Source organism: Scyliorhinus canicula, chromosome 24 (genome assembly GCF_902713615.1).
Source record: "Scyliorhinus canicula chromosome 24, sScyCan1.1, whole genome shotgun sequence".
NCBI classification, from domain to species: domain Eukaryota; kingdom Metazoa; phylum Chordata; class Chondrichthyes; order Carcharhiniformes; family Scyliorhinidae; genus Scyliorhinus; species Scyliorhinus canicula.
Genome location: NC_052169.1, coordinates 7123835 through 7147308, shown reverse-complemented (window position 1 = coordinate 7147308; position 23474 = coordinate 7123835). Strand labels below are relative to the sequence as shown.

The following is a 23474-nucleotide window of genomic DNA, read 5'->3' as shown; positions in this document are numbered from 1 at the left end:
GATAGGGTGGAGGTGGGGATAGGGTGGAGGTGCGGGGATAGGGTGGAGGTGCGGGGATAGGGTGGAGGTGAGGGGATAGGGTGGAGGTGTGGGGATAGGGTGGGGGTGGGGATAGGGTGGAGGTGTGGGGATAGGGTGGGGGTGTGGGGATAGGGTGGGGATAGGGAGGAGGTGTGGGGATAGGGTGGGGGTGTGGGGATAGGGTGGAGGTGGAGATAGGGTGGGGGTGTGGGGATAGGGTGGGGGTGGGGATAGGGAGGAGGTGTGGGGATTGGGTGGGGATGTGGGGATAGGGTGGAGGTGCGGGGATAGGGTGGGGGTGGGGATTGGGTGGAGGTGTGGGGTAGGGTGGAGGTGTGGGGATAGGGTGGGGGTGCGGGGATAGGGTGGAGGTGGGGTTAGGGTGGAGGTGGGGATAGGGTGGGGGTGTCGGGATAGGGTGGGGGTGCGGGGATAGGGTGGAGGTGTGGGGATAGGGTGGAGGTGCGGGGATAGGGTGGAGGTGTGGGGCTAGGGTGGAGGTGGGGATAGGGTGGAGGTGGGGATAGGGTGGGGTGGGGATAGGGAGGAGGTGGGGATAGGGTGGAGGTGGGGATAGGGTGGAGGTGTGGGGATAGGGTGGGGGTGTGGGGATAGGGTGGAGGTGTGGGGATAGGGTGGAGGTGTGGGGATAGGGTGGAGGTGTGGGGATAGGGTGGAGGTGTGGGGATAGGGTGGAGGTGTAGGGATAGGGTGGAGGTGTGGGCTTAGGTAGGGTGCTCTTTCCAAGGGCCGGTGCAGACTTGATGGGCTGAATGGCCTCCTTCTGCACTGTAAATTCTATGATTCTATTTCATCTATGAAAGGAGCCCTGTGCACTACGTTCAACTGTATCAGCCCTAACCTCGCACATGATGACGTTGCATTCACCCTACGCAGAATCTCACACCACAACCCCTCCTCCGACTCGAACCCCAACTCCTCCTCCCACTTGGCCTTCACCCCTTCCCAGGATACTGCCTCCTCTCCCATAAACCCCCCATAAACCCCCGAGGTACCCCGACAGTGGCAAACCCTCTCCATCAACGACGAAAGTGGGGGTGCCACCGGGAGCGTCGGAACGATCTTCTTTACAAAGTTGCGCACCTGTAAGTATCTAAATACATCCGCCTGCGAGACTCCAAATCACTCCACCAACTCCTCAAAGCTTGCAAGTCGGCTCTCCAAAATCAAATCCTCCATCACAGCAACCCCCTTCTCCCATACCCTAAACCTGGCGTGCCACCTCACCGGCTCCAACATGTGGTTGGTACAAACTGGCACCAACTTCGAAACCCCCCCATTTGAAGAGCTGCTGAGATTGTCGTCATATCTTCAGTGTGGAAGCCACCATCGGATTCCCCGAGTACACCCTCGGAAGAAAAGGTAGAGAAGCTGTGACCAGCGCCCTTAACCCCTGAGCTCCATAAAGCCTCCTGATCCTCCAACCCAGCGCCTTAAAACCTTGTGGAATATCAAGAAGGAATTAGATATAGCCCTTGGGGCTGAAGGGATCCAGGGGCATGGGGGAAGGCGGATTTAGGCTATTGAACTTGATGATCATAATGAATGGCGGAGCAGGCTCAAGGGGCCGAATGGCCTCCTCCTGCTTCCATGTAACAAAAGCCTGGGTGAAGGACCGTGTGAGCTGATGCAATATTGGAGCTTTCAGAGCTGGGAACAGCCAAGCGGAATACAAATACGTACTCACGGACGCTACTCGATTGCCATAACATTCCTCGCGTTTGTGCATGAAATCCCGAGAAAAATAACAAGATAAATTAAAAGAACAAACCACTGTCACTAAGTTCAGCTCTCGAGGTGCAGAATGTAAAACAAATGTACACAGCCCTTATAGGATGATCACCACTCACAAGCTGGACAATACTTCATGTGTCCGTCCTGGGGAGTTCTACATCAGATTGGACACCTGTTTGACGTCTTTCGACCCAGTCCGGGAGTTGATAAAGTACTGACGAAAATTTAATTCCAGCTGCAAATGTTTTGAGTTGAAGCGATTCCATCGCTGGAGTTCATGACTGAGGCGCCCACAGGAACACGGAAAGAAATCCAGAAACAGCTGGAATATGGAGCTCCGTGTTACTAACGGCCGAAGAGAACGAACGGGCTCATAGGAACGAACAAGGGAGGTCAAGGGTGTCGCTCCTGGATGCTTGCGTGTGCCTCCAATGTTCCACTCGTGCATTTCAAGTGAGATTCCCTCAAGGTTGCAGTTAAGAATCGCATTTCAATCTTTCTCACTTGAAATGGGCCCACCCTGGTGCACTTAAACAGGCCTGCAGTCTGCGTCCTGAATGATGAATCTGGCTGATATTATATCCCTAATGTTGGCGGCTTCACGTGTCGCGACTGTGTGGTACGGGCTGCTATTCCGCTGATTGCTCCTGTTTTGTCTGCGCCTCCTGAAAGTGCAAGAAACTGTGAATAATTCATGCGCCAAATACTCATCTCCAGCACTCGCTTCAAGCTGTGCAATTTTGAAAAGAGTAATTTACATATCTTCAGTGGAGGGGGATCACCCGATCTAATGTAAAAACTCTGCAGTCCATACTTTAACTCACGCCAAGTCCTGTCTCCCAGTACCCCCTCAAACTCCCTCCCTGGGCCTCTCTAGATCTCTGCTTCTTTATGTAATAATAATATTTATTATTGTCACCAGTCGGCTTACATTAACGCTGCAATGAAGTTACTGTGAAAAGCCCCTAGTCGCCACACTCCGGCGCCTGTTCGGGTACACAGAGGAAGAATTCAGAATGTCCAATTCACCTCACAAGCACGTCTTTCGGGACTTGTGGGAGGAAACCGGAGCACCCGGAGGGAACCCACGCAGACACGGGGAGAACGTGCAGACTCCCGCACAGACAGTGAGCCAAGCCGGGAATCGAACCCGGGTCCCTGACGCTGTGAAGCAACAGTGCTAACCACTGTGTCATCGTGTCGCTCACCTCCATGTGAGATGCTCCAACAACGTTCCTCATTGTCCATCCTGTTCCTAAAATCTCCCTCTGTAGCTTGGTGTCAAATTCCGTTGATACCATCCTCGTGAGGCACCTTGGAAGGTTTTATTGTGTTGTAGGCACTGTACAAATTCAAACTGTTGTTCGCCCTGTACTTGCAGCTCGGTGAGATGGCTGTCGGCAATGGGGTGGGCAGCGCAGGAATGACAGTGAGGAGAGTGTGACTAGAATCGTCTGGATACTGGGAGTGGACATGATAGAGATTTCCTGTAACGTCCTCGCCCCACCATGGTGAAACCACACTGACACCATCCCCCCCCCCCGGCCCCCTCCCAACCCCCCCTCGGCCCGCTTCACTCCCTCGAGTCACAGTCAGTTGGGTTCAATCGCCACTGCAAGTTCTTGCACGAATCCCAGGCTGGCTTTTACTGAGGGAGCGCTGCTTGGTTAGAACATAGAACAGTACAGCACAGAACAGGCCCTTCGGCCCTCGATGTTGTGCCGAGCCATGATCACCCTACTCAAACCCACGTATCCACCCTATACCCGTAACCCAACAAAACCCCCATCCCTTAACCTTACTTTTTAGGACACTACGGGCAATTTAGCGCGGCCAATCCACCTAACCTGCACATCTTTGGACTGTGGGAGGAAACCGGAGCACCCGGAGGAAACCCACGCACACACGGGGAGGACGTGCAGACTCCGCACAGACAGTGACCCAGCCGGGAATCGAACCTGGGACCCTGGAGCTGTGAAGCATTGATGCTAACCACCATGCTACCGTGCTGCCCTTGTATGTGCTGCTTTTTAGGTGAGGCATTAATCTGAGGCCCCCAACCCCCCCTCCCCCCCCCCCCCCCCCCCCCCCTCTCCCACCGGGCCCGGCCTGCCCTCTCAGGCTAAAGATCCCGTGGCTTGAAGAAAGAGCAGGGTGTCCTGACCAACATTCATCCCTCACCCAGCACATAGAACAGATCATCTAGTCATTTAGGTGCAGGTTAGGCAGATTGGCCATGCTCCATTGCCACTTCGCAACCGAAAGATTGGGTGGGGTTTCTGGGTCACGGGGCCAGGGTGTGGAGGGGTGGGCTTAAGTAGGGTGCTCTTTCCAAGGGCCGGTGCAGACTCGATGGGCTGAGTGGCCTCCTTCTGCACTGTAAATTCTATGGTTTAAGTTTGTGGGGGCTTGCTGGGCACGAGTTGCCCCCTTCGTTGCCGACGTTGTAATAGTACTTACCCCATTGTCCCACTATCCCATTGTCAATAACGCTGCTTTGGGACATTCTGAGGCACTTTATAAATACAAGGCCCTTCTTCTAAGTGTCCTCAAATAATGATGATGTATAGAGGTACCACACAACCTCCGGCACCTTGAGGCCAACTTCAGTGTTGACTTGGGTGTCCACGTGGACGCTGCGATGGCGCGGGTATAAAAGCGGTCACGTGTCGGGAGCATGGGAGCTTTCCTCTGCGAGGGGGCGGACAGGCAGCATGCAAGAGCTGCTCAGTAATATCAGTGAACCTTTACTGTCGTTAGTCCCTGGTCGCCAGTTGTGGCAACTCAGTACTTTCTATGCCCACCATATCGGCTCACCCACAAGCGAGGCGGAGGGAATCAAAGACTTGGAAGGGATTGTCAGGGCGGGCCATATCTTCGGACACAAGCTTTAAAGAAAATGGCGGCCGGACATTTCCCAGTGAGGAGGCCGCCACCAAGCCTCCTTCCCTGATCCTCCCGCTCTTCCAACCCCAACAAGTCAGGTCGGTTGCAGTCACTCAGGTCCACTTACCTGTAGCAAAGGTACATTCCAATGAGTAGAGCGAACACAAGTAGCAGGGCCATCACGATAAGAGCCCCCGACTGGTTTACACTCCGATCTGGCTTTTGGCTCAGGAGCAGGAACTCTTCACATCGGCTTCCTTTGAAAGTGTCGTCACACCTAGGGGAAAATGTCAATCTGAATTAGGCCGTCCCGCAGGAGGATTAGCTGTGGATGTCTGTCCGGGTTGGCGTGATCCACGTGGAGCAACTCACACGTTTCAATCGCCTGCCTCTGATGAGTGAGTTGATCTCAATGCTGAAGGGATATTACATGGAACTTGGGAACTTGGTCGGCCATTCAGTCCCTCGATAGCGGCATTTAAGGGGCATCTAGACAAATATATGAATAGGGTGGGAATGGAAGGATACGGACTCTGTAAGTGCAGACGGTTTTAATTTAGGCAGGTACCATGGTCGGTGCAGGCTTGGAGGGTCGAAGAGCCTGTTCCTGTGCTATATTGTTCTTTGTTCCAGCTAGCAACGGCCACATCTCATGGACAGATTCAGAAAAGTCCTGGGCCGTCCCTGACAAGAGGCCGAAGGAATAGGTCCTCATTCCATTGTTCAGAGCTGGAGTTATACTTGGCTCTTAACTCCCAAAGAGGGGGGAACCTCCTGCTTCACCTGTGATCTGCATGGAGCACCATAGCGATTTGTCTCATTGTGATTCATTACACACTGAGGGTTATATTTGACTTACCAGCAGAATGCATTGGACGTCCTTAAAATGTAGCAGGTGCCTCCATTCAGACAGTAGGAATCATAGCTGCTTGGACAGAGCTCACCGTGTGCTAACAGAATTAAAAAAGAGGCCAAGGTGTGGATTAGTGCACAGATTATTTGAAGAACATGTGGTGATATGCATCACTGTAAATACACAAGGGGTTAATGTAAATACACGTAGACTAGATAGACACCAGAGGGAGCACCAGAGACATGACACACAGACATTCAACCAATAGGCCAGTAAGATAGGACATGACCAATGGGCATTCACGATACACACAGAGGTGACACTACCACAGGGGGGCATTACACCAACCTATATAAAAGGACACAGCACACATGATCTTCCTCTTTCCAGTGGAGACTCTTAGGGCGGAATTCTCCGCAAGGCCCGACGCCGTCGTGAAACCCGGAGAGGTTCACGACGGCATCGGAGGCCGCTCCTGGCCCCCTATTCTTCCCCCCCCCCCCCGGGGGGCTAGGAGGGCGATGCTGTAAATCTCGGCCGCCGGGCCTTGTCGCTGGAGTCAAGGCCCGGCGCGCCGAGAATGACACGGCCGGCGTGCCTAATGACGTCAGCCGCGCATGCACGGTTGCCGTCTTCCCCTCCGCTGCCCCGCAAGACGTGGCGGCTTGATCTTGCGGGGTGGCAGAGGGGAAAGAGTGCGTCCCTTTGAGACGCCGGCCCGACGATCGGTGGGCACCGATCGCGGGCCAGTCCCCTCCCGAGCACGGCCGTGGTGCTCACTCCCCTCTCCACCCCCCACAAGCCACAAACCAGGTATTGGCGCCATGTTCACGCCGGCAGCGACCAGGTCTGGTTGCCGCCGGCATGAACCGGTCGGGAACGGCAGGCCGCTCGGCCCATCCGGATCGGAGAATCGTGGGCCGCCGTAAAAAACGGCGGCCCGCGATTCTCCGTGCGGCGTGTCCCAAAACGCGACACGCCATTTTGGGGGGGGGGGTGGGAGAATCGCGGGGGGTGCCAGAGCGGCCCTCCCGCGATTCTCCCACCCGGCGTGGGAGTGGAGAATCACGCCTTTAGTGAGTACACAGGGTTGATTGAAACACATCACACCCACCACGTGGATTGTAGCAGACTGGTTCGTCAGTCTGAGTAGCTATAGCAGGATTAACAGGAGAGTCGAATCCAAGTAGGAGAATTGTTAACAGTTTAATAAATGTGTTAAAGCTATCTCCAAGTCTGAACCTTCCTTTGTCAGAGTGCACATCAGCTTATGCTACGTCAAGAGCATAACAAAACAGAACAAATCACAGAACGAAACATGTTGCTTTGCAATTCTACATCGGCTGAAGTAGTTTATCACTTGTATGACTGGGCGCTGTTAAAGTTGCTTTCATTCATGGCGCATGTTTAATCCAAATTTCAAGGATCTGGATCAACTCTGGGTGTTTCCATTGCTAAATCTGGTTCCCCTTTCCAACAGTGGGAATGTAGACCCACAAGAGATGGGGGGTCTCTGCATTTGAAACAATGGAGGGTATAGGCAGCAGTCTCCTGCAATGCAATCCAAGTTCCAATCTTTTCTAATTCTCTGGTCCCCTCTTCAGCTGGGTTCTGTGATCAATTCTGGAAACCACACAGGAGGAAGAATCCTGGGACGGCCTCGGAAAGGGTTTAACAAAACGGCACCGGGGATGTCGGACTTTAGTTCGGTGGGGCGACTGGAGATGTTGGGATTTTTCTCCTCAGACCAGAGATGGTTGGGGGGGGGGGATGTAATGCTGGTGTTCAAAATGATGAGGGGCTTTGACAGTAAATACTGGCAGGAGGGTCAGCAACTAGATGACTCAGATTTACGATAATTGGCACAAGAACTATAGAATTCCTACACTGCAGGAGGAGGTCATTTGGCCCACTGACCCTCTGAAAGAGCACCCTACCCAGGCCCACTCCCCCACCCTATTCCCGAAACCCCACCTAACCTGCACATCTTTGGACCGTGGGAGGAAACTGGAGCGCCCGGAGGAAACCCACGGGGAGAACGTGCAAACTCCTCACAGTCATCGAACCCGGGTCTCTGCCGCTGTGAGGCAGCAGTGCTAACCACTGCACACCCATGGGAACACCACCGCCTGCAGGTTCCCCTCCAAGTTACACATCATCCTGACTTGGAGATATATCGCCGTTCCTTCACTGTCGCTGGGTCAAAATCCTGTCACTCGCTCCCTAACAGCACTGTGGGTGTACCTACACCACCTGGAAAGCAGCTGTTCAAGAAGGCAGCTCACCACCACCTTCTCAAGGAGAGGCAGTGACATAGAGGTACTGTCACTAGATCAATAATCCACAGACCTGGGATAATGCTCTGGGGATTCGGGTTCAAATCCCCACCATGGTAGATAGTGGAATTTGAATTCAATAGATGTCTGACAGTGTTAATTAAACCATTATTGATTGCCATAAAAACCCATCTGGTTCACTAATGTCCTTTAGACTTACCTGTTCTGGCTCACACGTGACTCCAGACCCACAGCAATGTGGTTGACTCTTAAATACCCTTGGAGATGGGCAATTGATGCTGCACTAGCCAGCGATGCTCATTTGGAGAATAAAGCAGAAGAAAGGGAGCCCAGATAGATGGAGGCATGGCTGCCAAAGGTGGAGTGAGGGAAGGATCGAAGGAGCTGGGAGAAGAGCAGATATCTTGGAAAGTTGTAGGGTTGGAGGAGGTTACAGAGAGGGCCAAGGCCATGGAGGAGTTTGTACATGAAGTTGGGAATTTTAAATTATAGGTGCATGGAAGTCAGAAGCCATGTGAATGTCAGTATAGTGCAAGTTAGGATACAGGCAGCAGGCAGCACGGTGGAACAGTGGTTAGCACTGCTGCCTCACGGAGCCAAGGTCCCAGGTTCGATCCCGGCTCTGGGTCACTGTCCGTGTGGAGTTTGCACATTCTCCCCGTGTCTGCGTGGGTTTCGCCTCCACAACCCAAAGATGTGCAGGCTAGGTGGATTGGCCATGCTAAATTGCCCCTTAATTGTAAAAAAATGAATTGGGTACACTAAGCTTATTTTTAAAAAGTTATAGGCAGCAAAGTTTTGAAAGAGGTTAAAGTTATGGAAGATGGGAGGCGTGCCAGAGGGCATTGGAATAGTTAGATATTTTATCAGCCAGGCACATTAACTATCCTACAATTAACCCTGGTTCACACAGCTCTTGGCTTGATATCTTCATGATCCTCAAAGGTACATTGGGCCCTTATAGCCTATTAACAAATAATGGATGGATATATTTCCCTGGCATTTGAAACTATTTTTTTCCTTTTTCTTTTTTTAAATCAATTTAGAGTACCCAATTCATTTTTCCAATTAAGGAGCAATTTAGCTTGTCCAATCCACCTATCCTGCACATCTTTGGGTTGTGGGGGTGATGCACGATCAATTGCACAGAGACAAGAGACAACGAGATACAACTGAGGCTATATTACACTTAGATGTGTAGCCTCCTACAGCAGCTGGCGAAATGGCTGCTGTACGGGGAGCACACATATTTGTACTCCACCTACCGGGCGGAGCAGCAGGCAGGGACTACCCCCGTACCTTGTTAAAAAAATTTAGAGTATCCAATTATTTTTTTTGCAATTAAGGGACAATTTAGCGTGGCCAATTCACCTACCCTGCACATCTTTGGGTTGTGGGGGTGAAACCCACGCAAACATGGGGAGAATGTGCAAACTCCACACGGACAGTGACCCAGAGCCGGAATCAAACCTGAGACCTCGGCGCCGTGAGGCAACAGGGCTAACCCACTGCGCCACCGTGGTGCCCTCACATTTGAAACTATTTGATCTCGTTGGTGGCAGAGTGTTGGTCACCAAAGGGGTTAATTTGGAAATCTGGTAAATGGTTAATGTGATAAGGATTCTTATCTCAGAATGACACAGAATCATATGATAAAATGTCAGCTCTCTGGAATGTCAGATGTTGACACTTACCAACCAGATTCCGTCTAGTTGTCAAAGCAACTGATGTGTTTAGTTTCGTACAAACATTACACCATCGGCAGCAACAACTTCCCAGAGAGTAGCGAGTCTCTGGAACACATTACCAGCTGTTGCTGTGGCTGTGGGCTCCTTACCCCTCATGTGGGAGCTGGACAGGGTCACGACTGGAGCACAGGATATAGAGTTTAAATCAGCGTTGGGCAACCTGCGACCCGGGGGCCACGGGCGGCCCAGCTGGGTTCAGAGTGCGGCCCCCCACGAGACATTTTGTTGACTGTCGTCCACGCGCGGGGTTGCCAGATTCCGCTGATTTCTGTCCATGTCGTCTTTTTCCGACCGGTCTGACTGAAGTGATTCACACATAGTGCGAGGGCGAGCGAAGTGAGGCCCGTGCTGATTTCTCACAACACTGACTGTGAGAAGGGCAGCACGGTGGCCTAGTGGTTAGCACAACCGCCTCACGGCGCCGAGGTCCCAGGTTCGATCCCGGCTCTGGGTCACTGTCCGTGTGGAGTTTGCACATTCTCCCCGTGTCTGCGTGGGTTTCGCCCCCACAACCCAAAATGTGCAGAGTAAGTGGATTGGCCACGCTAAATTGCCCCTTAATTGGAAAAAATAATTGGGTAATCTAAATTTAAAAAAAAACAAATAAAAAAACACTGACTGTGAGAGCCGTGTGTCCAGAGCGTAAATATCTCTTTTGTTTTCACCATTTCAAGTTGATGACAGTTCTACTATTATACAAATGATTGAGTATTTTCCATAACTCATTATGAAATATTTGGCGTGTATTAAATGTATTGAAACATATTCACGGGGTCATGTTTAGTGAAAAAGCCCAGATTTCAGTCTTGTGGCCCACTGAGATGAAGGAGGGTCTATCACGTGGCCCACTCACTGGCCTAGGTTGCCCGTCACTGGTGTAAGTGGATGAGCAGAAACTTTAGGTCCGTCGCGTGAGCTGCTGAGGGAATGGGAGAGGAATTCTCCAGGTTATGCAAGAATGGATGTGAGGTCTCCCAGGGAAAGCATCTGCACAATCTCAGCATTTCCCCTTGGTCGTAACATAGAACGATACAGCGCAGTACAGGCCCTTCGGCCCTCGATGTTGCACCGACATGGAAAAAAAACTAAAGGCCATCTAACCTACACTATGCCCTTGCTAGGTTCGCTCGGGAATGCTCACGTAGAAATAAAATGAAAATGAACATGAAATGAAAACGTAGAGGGCGGCACGGCGGTGCAGTGGTTAGCCCTGCTGCCTCACGGCTCCCAGGCCCCCGGTTCGATCCCGGCTCGGGGTCACTGTCCGTGTGGAGTTTGCACATTCTCCCCGTGTCTGCGTGGGCCTCACCCCCACAACCCAAATAGGTGGATCGGTCACGTTAAATTGCCCCTTGATTGGAAAAAAAAGAATTGGGTACTTTGAATTTATTTTAAAGAAAGGAATGCTAACGTGGGAAGCTATGGTGTAACTGGTGTCCAACCCAAGGCAGACCGGTGACCCGTGGCAATACTTGGCAATATGAGACAAATTCCGATGCTTGGCGTTAACATTCCTCACCATGCAAATCCATGACGTGTCAAAGCAGCAAGAAAGGAAGAAACATAAAGAGAACAAAAATCAATTTTTTAGCTGAAGAAAAATATTTGCAATTATGTTAGACTTTCTCATGTTCAGGGGCCATCCCGCTAGTTGAGGCATTCCAAGCATCCGCAAATCGCAAACAAGATGAATCCACTTTTTAAAGATTATTCTTTCATGGGGTACGGGCATCGATGGCAAAGGCAGCATTTGTGACCCATCCCTAATTGCCCTCGAACTCAGTGTCTCGCTCGATCATTTCAGAGGGGCGGTTAAGAGTCAACCTCATTGCTGTGGGGTCCGGAGTCACACGTAGGCCAGACCGGGTAAGGGCGGCAGATTTCCTTCCCTTTTTTTTTAAATTTTAGATTAGCCAATTATTTTTTCCAATTAAGGGGCAATTTAGCGTGGCCAATCCACCTACTCTGCACATTTTTGGGTTGTGGGGGCGAAACCCACGCAGACACGGGGAGAACGTGCAAACTCCACACGGACAGTGACCCAGAACCGGGATCGAACCTGGGACCTCAGCGCCGTGAGGCGGTTGTGCTAACCACTAGGCCACCGTGCTGCCCTCAGATTTCCTTCCCTGAAGAGCATTAGTGAACCAGATGGGTTTACACAGCAATCGACAATGCTTTCATTACCGAGAATAGCTTTCAAACCCAGGTTTACGTTCATTGAATTTAAATTCCACCAGATGCCGTGGTGGGATTTGAACCCCTGCCTCCAAGCCATTAGCCTGAGGCCTCTGGTTTACTACAGTAAAAGGAGGCTGGAAATCTACAATTAAAACAGAAAATGTTGGATAAACTCAGCAGATCTGTCAGCATCTGTGGAGATAGACGGGTCAGTGAACTCGAAACATTAAGTGTGTTTCCCTCTTCACTACAGTGAACTGCGGAGTTTATTCAGCATTTTCTGTTCTTGAATCTCGGTATTACTAGCCCAGTGACATGACCACCTTTTCAGTGATGCTGTTCGAAGGAGGAATGTAAAGCTCCCCGCTCGCTTGGCTATTAGTTGACTGCATACTTGCAAACATTAATTTCAAATAACACAGCCAAGGTTATGATTTCCAAAAGGTGTTTGGGATTTCTTTGTTTCCCTCGGTGGGGGTTAATGAACATTCTCACCCCGCTAATCCAGATTCCAGTCATTACCTGGCATCATGTTGTCACTGTGATCCATGTGATCCGCGATAATCTTCCTAGGAAACAGGAAACAGATCAGTTTACAAAGGTAACACTATCTCACTCAGCGTTGCTGGTCGTTTTGTCAAACCACAGTAGTGAAACCAGTCCACATCGGAAAGGTTAATGGTCAGTCTGACGGTTAATTGAAAGTCTGTCATTCTGCGTACTTTAAAAAAATAAATTTAGAGCACCCAATTCTTTTTTTTCCCAATTAAGAGGCAATTTAGCCTGGCCAATCCACCTACCCTGCGCATCTTTGGACTGTGGGGGTGAGACCCAACCGGACACGGGGAGAATGTGCAAACTCCACACGGACAGCGACTTGGGGCCGGGATCGAACCCGGGTTCTCAGTGCCTTGAGGCAGCAATGCTAACCACTGCGCCACCGTGCCGCCCTATTCTGGGTACCTTTACATAATTGGAATCTATTTCAGATACAACAACCTGCATTGATATTGCACCTTTAAAGTAGTATGGGTGGCACGGTGGCACAGTGGTTAGCACTGTTGATTCACAGCGCCAGGGTGCCAGGTTCGATACCCGGCTCGGGTCACTGCCTGTGCGGAGTCTGCACGTTCTCCCCGTGTGTGCGTGGGTTTCCTCCGGGTGCTCCGGTTTCCTCCCACAAGTCCCGAAAGACGTGCTGTTAGGTAATTTGGACATTCTGAATTCTCCCTCTGTGTACCCAAACAGGCGCCGGAGTGTGGCAACTAGGGGTTTTTCACAGCAACTTCATTGCAGTGTTACTGTAAGCCTAATTGTGACAATAATAAACATTATTATAAAGCGTTCCCAAGGCACTTCACAGGAGCGTTACCAGGCTAAGTAGGTGTTAAAATAGGTGAACAAAACCTTGGTGAAAGAGGTAGGTGTTGAGGTGTCTTAAAGAAGAGAGGATGAGGCGGAACGGTGGCGCAGTGGTTAGCACTGCTGCCTCACGCGCCGAGGACCCGTTTGATCCCAGCCCCAGTTCACTGTCCGTGTGGAGCTTGCACATTGTCCCCGTGTCTGCATGGGTCTCACCCCCACAACCCAAAGACATGCAGCGTGGTAGATTGGCCATGCTAAATTGCATGTTAATTGGAATTTTGTTTTGAATTTAAAAAAAGAAGAGGAGTGGAGAGCTTGGGCGATAAAATTCCAGAGCTTCGGGTCAAGGCAGCTGAAGGAATGGGCCCCAATGGTGGAACACTGGGGGATATGCAAGGGGCCAGAATGGGGGGTGCAGAGATCCCTGGATGAAATTATTGTGCAGGGATAGGGAGAGGTGAGATCATTAGGAACATATCCTGGTTAGATTCCCGAGCCGAAGAAGTTAGCTCAGTTGTCTAGTGTGTGTTTTGGAATAACACCAAGAACGTGGGCTGGATTTCCGTTGCGGCTGCGCTCTGCTCGTCACCTGCCTCATCGCTCTGCCCCCTGACAGTAGAAGGCAAAAACTGCCAAGGAAACCAGCTCAGAATGAAGCACTCGCGGGCAATAAGCCTTTGCACAGGGCACACTTATCAAAAGAGCTGGCCCCTTGAAGAGCAGGAATTCTGACTGATCTGTTCTCTCTTCTTATCAAGCCATCCACAGCCCGGCCTGAGACAGAGAAAGACTTGCACTTAAAGACCTCAGAACATCCCAAAGGACTTTACAGTCAATTAAGTACATCGTAAAGTGTAACGCAGCACACGTGAGGGCTAATTTGAACCCGTCAGAACTGCCACATACAACAAATTGTAATGACCCAGCGATCTGCTTTTTGTAGCATTGACGGAGGGATAAATATCAGCCAGAACGGACCAGCAGGATGTACTCACTCCCCTCACTATTCTCTGAAATACAGAGTGGGGCAGCACAGTGGCACAGTGCTTAGCACTGCTGCCTCACGGCGCCGAGGTCCCAGGTTCGATCCCGGCTCTGGGTCACTATCCGTGTGGAGTTTGCAAATTCTCCCCGTGTCGGCGTGGGCCCCCCCCCAACCCAAAGATATGTAGGGTAGGTGGATTGGCCATGCTAAATTACCCCTTAATGGGAAAAAAAATTTGGTACCCTAAATTAAAAGATAAGAAATACATAGGACAGTACAGCACAGAACAGGCCCTTCGGCCCTCAATGTTGTGCCGAGCCATGATCACCCTACTCAAACCCACGTATCCACCCTATACCCGTAACCCAACAACCCCCCCCCCTTAACCTTACTTTAATTAGGATACTACGGGCAATTTAGCATGGCCAATCCACCTAACCCACACATCTTTGGACTGTGGGAGGAAACCGGAGCACCCAGAGGAAACCCACGCACACAGGGGGAGGACGTGCAGACTCCACACAGACAGTGACCCAGCCGGGAATCGAACCTGGGACCCTGGAGCTGTGAAGCATTTATGCTAACCACCATGCTACCCTGCTGCCCTACAGAGAGGGAAGACTCAGCCTCAGTTTAACGCCTCATCTCAAAGGCGCCACCTCCCTCATGGCGACATGGCGGCACAGTGGTTAGCACTGCTGCCTCACAGCGCCAGGGACCCGGGTTCAGTTCTGGCCTTGGGTGACTGCGTGGAGCTTTCAGCTGGAGCCCATGATTGTCTCACCCAGAGGCAAGTGGGTTGATAACTGAATTGCAGCTAACTTATTGAACCCAAGACCTATTGGAATGTCTTCATACAACAGCGAGGGGAGCCTGTCCCCATTCAGAGCTCCAGGTAACAGTCAACCTTTTTTTTCTTCACATTTCAGCAGTGGCTGCGGGGTGCTTGATTCACCTCTGACGCAGAAGGTCGTGGCCCCAAATTGATCCACAAAAACCCTACTTGACACTCTCTGTGCGGCACTGAGGGGATACTGCACTGCCAGAGGGTGTTAAACTTACATGTCTCTCTCAGATGGGCAGAAGACATCCGGTGATGTTACCTCGAAGATTAGTAGGAGGGTTATCCCTGGTGTCGTGCTCAACATTCATCCCGCAAATCAACATTGCAAAAACACAGAATTTGGACATTGCTATGAACTAGTTACAGACTGGCATGGTTTAATGAAAGGCCCACGTAGGGTGGCACGGTGGTGCAGTGTTTAGCACCTGCCGCCTCACGGCGCCGAGGTCCCGGGTTCGATCCTGGCCCAGGTCACTGTCCATGTGGAGTTTGCACATTCTCCCCATGACTGCGTGGGTCTGATCCTCACAACCCAAAGATGTGAGGGTAGGTGGCTTGGCCATGCTAAATCACCCCTTAATTAGAACAAAAAGAATTGGGTACTCTAAATTTAATTTTAAAAATGAAAGGCTCACGTGTTATACACTGTTGGTAATGGGAATCCCAAAGCACCATGGTTTGTTGGTGGGAGTGGGAGATGGGAAATTGGCAGTCATTTTTCCTACATTATAATAGTGACTACACTCAAAATCAGCTGTAAAGTGCTTTGGTACGTCCCATTAATGGCGCTATAAAACTGCAAGTCCCTTTTTAAAAATGTGTCCTACTGTCAGGAGTGGGGGTAGGCATCTGGCAAGCATCAGCTGTCACATGGAGGGACTTGTGGGAGGAAACCGGAGCACCCGGAGGAAACCCACGCAGACACGGGGAGAACGTGTCTGCGTGTCACAGACAGTGACCCAAGCCGGGAATCGAACCCGGGACCCTGGCGCTGTGAAGCATAATGTGCTAATCACTCTGCTACCATGCCGCCCAGGTCACGGCGACAGAGATCGACATGCAGGCAACTTTGCGTAAGGTGCACTTCTGTAACCCGGCCAAACCCAAAATACGACAGCAAACGTCCTGTACTTACTTTCAATGCAGTCCGCAGGCGGTGGTTGCGCTTCTGAAGATTCTTTGATATCGGCCCAATATATATCCCGTCCTTGATTGTGTCATTGCCACATGGGAGTGTGCTGGGTGTGAAATCCGTGTTCAGTTCACCCCCAAGCAATTCTAATTGAAGAACCCATCAGTTTTAGCGGAGTGTCAAACCACTGCTGATCACCCAAATAACACATTCAAGTCACAGCATAACCCAACAAACAGCAAACTCTGAAAAACAGCACTTGGGCTAGAATGTCAGACAGGCTTCGGTAGTTTGAAAAGTCCCAGCTTGTTCTGGGAGCACTTATACCTTTCCCGGCTACTTCCTTGTTCCTGCATTCTTCGACTTGGCTGATGGCCCAGTGAGATCAGATCACTGAGAGTTTCTCCCCCTTTTTCTACCAGTTTATTTGAGGGATGGGCAGGGAACGCTGGTGGAGGATTTTCAAAAGTATCAGAGCAATCACAAAGGAACAGGCAAGGTCGGAATGTGCAAACTACTTTCCCATCCGAAGACTTTTACCCGAGGCAACGTTGCTTATTTTGAAATCACGATTATGTCAACGTACATGGACCTTTCATTAGACATGCCAATGTATAACTAGTTATTACACGCTACTATGTCTTGCATACAAAAGACACAGTTGAACAAACTTGCCTAACCTCTACAATGCAAAGCAGCAAGTAAGGTTTACTGGGTCCAAAACATACATCGCTGCCACACACCTTTACCCCCAGCTCCTACCTTCTCACTGATGATCCCCAATCCATCCCTCTTTCTCCCGGGATGTTCCTAATTGTTTTTCAATCCCACTGTCAATCGCCATTTTAAAAGTTTTCCCTGGTAACTTATTCCACAAATATTGGTACAACTGGCAAAATTCTGGAGGCTCATCCACATGTAACAAAATACCCCATAACCTGTGCATTCTCCCCTCAGATAAAATCCCCCTCCACACGCCCACAATATCCCCCACCTCACACAAACAATGTCCCCCACCCCCCCACCTCACACACACAATATCCCCCACACCCCCACCTCACACACACTGTTAATTAGGGAGTGCACCACAGCCGCAGAAAAGGAGGTAGCTGAGGAGGGTTTGTCTATTGAGTCGGTATGGGTGGAAGTCAGAAACAAGAAAGGAGCAATCACTTTATTGGGAGTTTTCTACAGAGCCCCCAATAGCAGCAGAGTGATAGAGGAACAGATTGGGCGGCAGATTTTCATTTTTTTTTCATAGAATTTACAGTGCAGAAGGAGGCCATTCAGCCCATCGAGTCTGCACCGGCTCTTGGAAAGAGCACCCGACCCTATCCCCATAACCCAGTAACCCCACCCAACACTAAGGGAAATTTTGGACACTAAGGGCAATTTAGCATGGCCAATCCACCTAACCTGCACATCTTTGGACTGTGGGAGGAAACCGGAGCACCCGGAGGAAACCCACGCACACACGGGGAGGATGTGCAGACTTGCACAGACAGTGACCCAAGCCGGAATTGAACCTAGGACCCTGGAGCTGTGAAGCGATTGTGCTATCCACAATGCTACCGTGCTGCCCGGATCTTGGAAAAGTGCAGAAGTAACAGAGTTGTTGTCATGGGTGACTTCAACTTCCCTAATATTGACTGGAACCTCCTTAGTGCAAATGGTTTGGACGGAGCAGATTTTGTCAGCTGTGTACAGGAAGGATTCCTGACTCAATATGTAGATAGGCCGACTAGGGGGGAGGCCATATTGAACTTGGTGTTCGGCAACGAACCAGGTCAGGTGTCAGATGACTCGATGGGAGAGCATTTCGGTGACAGTGACCACAACTCCTTGACCTTTACCATAGTCATGGAGCGGGATAGGAACAGACAGTATGGGAAGGTATTTAATTGGGTGAGGGGAAATTATACTGCTGTTAGACAGGAGCTGAGGAGAATAAAGTGGGAACAATTGTTCTTGGGGAAATGCACAACAGTAATGTGGGGATTGTTTAAGGAGCACTTGCTGTGAGTGCTGAATTGTTTTTTCCCACTGAGATGAGGAAGGAATGGTAAGGTGAAGGAGCCTTGGATGACAAGAGAAGTGGAGCTTCTAGTCAAGAGGAAGAAGGAAGCTTGCGCAAGGTTGAGGAAGCAAGGATCTGACTTCCTGAGGTAGGCAGGAAGGAATCAAAAATGGACTGAGGAGAGCTAGAAGGGGGCATGAAAAAGCCCTGGCAGGAAGGATTAGGGAAAACCCCAAGGCGTTCTACACTTAAGTGAGAAATAAGAGGATGATCAGAGTGAGAGTAGGGCCGATCAGGGATAGTGGAGGGAACTTGTGCCTAGAGTCTGAAGGGGTGGGGAAGGCCCTAAATGAATACTTTGTTTCAGTATTCACTACAGAGAGGGACCTTGTTGCCCATGAGAACAGTGTGAACCAGGTTAATAGACTTGAACAGGTTGATATTAAGAAGGAGGATGTGCTGGAATAAGATAGATAAGGATAGATAAGTCCCCTGGGCCTGGCCAGGGATATACCCAAGGTTACTACGGGAAGTGAGGGAGGAGATTGCTGCACCATTGACGATGATCTTTGTGTCCTCACTCTCCACTGGAGTAGTACCGGGTGATTGGAGGGAGGTGACTGTTGTTCCCCTATTCAGGAAAGGGAATAGGGAAATCCCTGGGAATTACAGACCCATCAGTCTTACGTCTGTGGTGAGTAAAATATTGGAAAGGATTTTGAGAGATAGGATTTATGATTATTTAGAAAAATATAGTTTGATTAAAGATAGTTAGCATGGCTTTGTGAGGGGCTGGTCATGCCTCACAAGCTTCATTGAATTCTTTGAGGATGTGGTGAGACACATTGATTAAGGTCGGGCAGTGGATGTGGTGTATATGGATTTCAGTAAGGCATTTGATAAGGTTCCCCACGGTAGGCTCATTCAGAAAGTTAGGGGGCATGGGATACAGGGAAATTTGGCTGTCTGGATACAGAATTGGCTGGCCAAAAGAAAACAGCGAGTGGTAGTGGATGGAAAGTATTCCGCCTGGAGGTCAGTGACCAGTGGTGTCCCGCAGGGATCTGTTCTGGGACCTCTGTTCTTTGTGGATTTTATAAATGACTTGGATAAGGAAGTGCAAGTGTGGGTTAGTAAGTTTGCCGATGACACAAGGGTTGGTGGAGTTGTAGATAGTGTTGAGGGTTGTTGCAGGTTACAACAGGACATTGACAGGATGCAGAGCTGGGCTGAGAAGTGGCAGATGGAGTTCAACCTTGATAAATGGGAAGTGATTAATTTTGGAAGGTCGAATTTGAATGCTGAATACAGGGTTAAAGGCAGGATTCTTGGAAGTGTGGAGGAACAGAGGGATCTTGGGGTCCATGTGCGCAGATCCCTCAAAGTTACCCAGGTTGATAGGGTTGTTAAGAAGGCGCATGGTGTGTTGGCTTTCATTAACAGGGGATTGAGTTTAAGAGCCACAAGGTTTTTCTGCAGCTTTATAAAGCTCTAGTTAGACCACACTTGGAATATTGTGTCCAGTTCTGGTCGCCTCATTATAGGAAGGATGTTGATGCTTTGGAGAGAGTGCAGAGGAGATTTACCAGGATGCTGCCTGGACTGGAGGGCATGTCTTATGAAGAAAGGTCGAGGGAGCTAGGGCTTTTCTCACTGGAGCGAAGAAGGCAGAGAGGTGACTTGATAGAGGTGTACAAGGTGATGAGAGGCATGGATAGAGTGGATAGCCAGAGACTGTTCCCCAGGGTGGAAATGGTTGTCATGAGGGGACATGATTTTAAGGTGATTGGAGGAGGGTATAGGGGAGATGTCAGAGGCAGGTTCTTTACAGAGAGACTGGTGGGTGTGTGGAATGCACTGCTAGCAGAGGTGGTGGAGTCAGAGTCATTCGGGACATTTAAGCGACTCTTAGACAGGCACATGGACAGCAGCAAATTGAAGGGGTGTAGGTTAGGTTGATCTTAGATTAGGATAAATCAGTCGGCACAACATCGTGGGCTGAAAGGCCTGTACTGTGCTGTATTGTTCTATGTTCTATGTAATATCCTCTTCTAGACGCCCACAATATTCCCCACCTCACGCACACAATATTCCCCACCTCACGCACACAATATCCCCCACCTCACACACACAATATCCCCCACCTCACACACACAATATTCCCTACCCCACACACACAATACCCCACACCCAACGTGCCCCCCCCTCCCCCACACACACACAAACACACAATACCCCTAGCCAACACAAACCCTCTTGAATATCACCTTGTCTAGTTCCTCGGAACAGCCAACCTTAGCCAATGGGATAACATTGTGGCTCACAATGTTATTGGTTTCCTGTATATCCAGCTGTGGTATTGGAGAACTCAGCACATGGGGCCTCACGGTAGCATGGTGGTTAGCATCAATGCTTCACAGCTCCAGGGTCCCAGGTTCGATTCCCGGCTGGGTCACTGTCTGTGTGGAGTCTGCACGTCCTCCCCGTGTGTGCGTGGGTTTCCTCCGGGTGCTCCGGTTTCCTCCCACAGTCCAAAGATGTGCGGGTTAGGTGGATTGGCCATGCTAAATTGCCCGTACTGTAAGGTTAATGGGGGGATTGTTGGGATGTGGGTTTAAGTAGGGTGATCATTGCTCGGCACAACATCGAGGGCCGAAGGGCCTGTTCTGTGCTGTACTGTTCTATACATGTACACTGCACTCTCGCTATCGACGGGAGTCGAAGATCTGCCAGAGGAAAAATAGATCCCTTTGAAGACTTTTAAGGCAGCGTAAGTAGAGTCTTGATAATCAAGGGGGTGAAAGGTTTTTTTTATATTTTTAAAATAAATTTAGAGTACCCAATTCTTTTTTTCCAATTAAGGGACAATTTAGCGTGGCCAATCCACCTACCCTGCACATCTTTGGGTTGTGGGGGCAAAACCCACGCAGACACGGGGAGAATGTGCAAACTCCACACAGACAGTGACCCAGAGCCGGGATCGAACCTGAGACCTCAGCGCCGTGAGGCAGCAGGGCTAATCCACTGCGCCACCATGCTGCCCAAGGGGGTGAAAGGATTTCACAGTAAGTAGGGGCGTGGAGTTCAGGTCGCAATCAGATCAATCATGATTTTATTGAATAGAGGAGCAGGCCCGAGGGGCCGATTGGCCTCCTCCTGCTCCTAATTCCTATGTTTACAACCAATTTACGCACAGCAAACTTCCTCAAACAGGAAAATGAGCTTGACCAGATAATTTGCCTTAACTTAGAACATAGACCATCGAACATACAGTGCAGAAGGAGGCTATTTGGCCCATTGAGTCTGCACCGACCCACTTAAGCCCTCACTTCCACCCTATCCCCATAACCCAATAACCCCTCTTAACCTTTTTGATCACTAAGGGCAATTGATCATGGCCAATCCATCTAACCTGCATGTCTTTGGACTGTGGGAGGAAACCGGAGCACCCGGAGGAAACCCACGCAGACACGGGGAGAACGTGCAGACTCCGCACAGGCAGTGACCCAGCGGGGAATCAAACCTGGGACCCTGGTGCTGTGAAGCCACTTGTGCTACCGTGCTGCCCTCAAACGATCTTGGTCGAGGGATATGTATCAACCAGAACTCATGGACCTGATTGATAATCACAAATTAGTTGTGAGATTCATTCTTAATCTACCTGGGACTATTCAGCAAATGCCGCCCAACTGCATCTAATGTTAGACATTTTGTTCGGAGTTTTGCATATGCCTTGCATATTTCCCTTGTGGATGATACGTCTGATTAATTTGAAACTGCAGCTACATGAAAGATTTTCCGTACATACCTCCATGCACGCTATCCTGTGCTCAAGTTCACCTTTGACATGGAGCAGTTTGACAAGCTCATTAATATTGTGGCTACAAGGGGAGGTCAAAGGCTAGGAATCGTATGGGGAGTAACTCACCCCCCCCCCCCCCCCCCCCCCCCCCCCCAAAGCCTGCCCACCATCTACAAGGCACAAGTCAGGAGTGTAATGGAATACTCCCCATTTGCCTGGATGAGTGCAGCTCCAACAACACTCAAGAAGCTCAACACCATCCAGGACAAAGCAGCCCCGCTTGATTGCTCCCCCTTCCACAAACATTCAAACCCTCCACCACCAACGAATAGTGGCAGCCGTGTGTACCACCTACAAGATGCACTGCAGGAACTCACCAAGGTTCCTTAGACAGCACCTCCCAAACCCACGCCCACTGCCATCTAGAAGGACAAGAGCAGCAGATACCTGGGAACCCCACCACCTGGAGGTTCCCCTCCAAGTCACTCACCAGCCTGACTTGGAAATATATCGGCCGTTCCTTCACTGTCACTGGGGCAAAATCCTGGGATTCCCTCCCTAACAGCACGGTGGGTGTACCTACACCTTAAGGACTGCAGCGGTTCAAGAAAGCAGCTCACCACCCCCTTCTGAAGGGAAACTAGGGATGGGCAATAAATGCTGCCCTAACCAGCGATGCCCACATCCCGTAAATGAATTTTAAGAAATGTTTTTTAAAAGATCAAAAGCTTCGAAAGCATGTGTCTCTTCTTTTGGCAATATGATAGTTATTTATGGCATAAAAGGAGGCCGGTTAGACCAACAAGTCTATTCTGGCATACCTATCAGATATACAGCATACCTTTCTATTCCTTCCTCCCCGTCACGTGTTTACCTAGCTTCCTCCTCACTGTTTATTCACTTCAACCGCTTCATGTAGCAGCAAGTTCCACATCGTAATGCTCTCTGGGTAAAGACATTTCTTTGATCGTAATCCTCAATCCTAGCCATGGCGAGGTCAGTTAATTCAGCACGGACCAGTTCCCAAGTATGGTTCAGTCCTTACACTTGGAATTGCATTCAACTGTGCCGTGCGAGGAACTCAAATCTCTCCCCCCCCCCCCGCCACATGCCCCCTTCCCGGCCCTTGAAGTTCCAGATGGGCTGTTTATCCTAACGCAGCATTGTCATAAGCAGGGCTCACCATTTGACACACTCACCTATAATCCGATAAACTGATGTTTAGAATCTGCCAGCGATCATCTGTTGACATGAGCTTTGCAGACATTATGTTCTGCTTCAGTGGAACATGGAGCAGGAGAGATGTATAAACGATTTGGATCGTAGCTTGCATTAAATTGCCTGATTTTGAGCCTGTGCTCAGAGCCTTATTGCTGAGGATTCCTCTTTACAGAACGCATTCGCGCCCCCCCCCCCCCCCCCCCCCCCCCCCCCCCCCCCCCCCCCCCCCCCCCCGACCCCCACCCAACTCCCAAAATAAGGAGAAACCGTCTCCATCGACAGGAGGGTCCGGAGCCCAGAGGATATCGATTTAATCGCCAAAAGAGTCAGAACGGGCTGGGCAACAAGGAGATTGTTTTTTGAACCC

The 23474-nt window shown here is 50.3% G+C and overlaps 1 protein-coding gene across 3 annotated transcripts; it reads right to left on the bottom strand.

Annotated features, from left to right (window-relative positions):
• Positions 1-735: 735 nt before the first annotated feature.
• Positions 736-22962, bottom strand: LOC119956770 (pro-neuregulin-4, membrane-bound isoform-like). Of its 3 annotated transcripts, XM_038784161.1 has the most exons (7): positions 22728-22962; positions 20772-20810; positions 20379-20459; positions 12264-12310; positions 5522-5612; positions 4790-4939; positions 736-2441 (listed from the first exon to the last, which is right to left on the bottom strand). In XM_038784161.1, the coding sequence occupies exons 3-7, from the start codon at positions 20396-20398 to the stop codon at positions 2306-2308; spliced, it is 444 nt and encodes a 147-aa protein (XP_038640089.1). In that variant the 5' UTR covers positions 20399-20459; positions 20772-20810; positions 22728-22962; the 3' UTR covers positions 736-2305. The 3 variants fall into 3 exon arrangements, with proteins under 3 accessions (XP_038640089.1, XP_038640090.1, XP_038640091.1); XM_038784162.1 differs by lacking the exons at positions 20772-20810; positions 22728-22962 and adding an exon at positions 16071-16213 and having other exon boundaries at positions 20352-20462; XM_038784163.1 differs by lacking the exons at positions 12264-12310; positions 20379-20459; positions 20772-20810; positions 22728-22962 and adding an exon at positions 11080-11435.
• Positions 22963-23474: the final 512 nt, after the last annotated feature.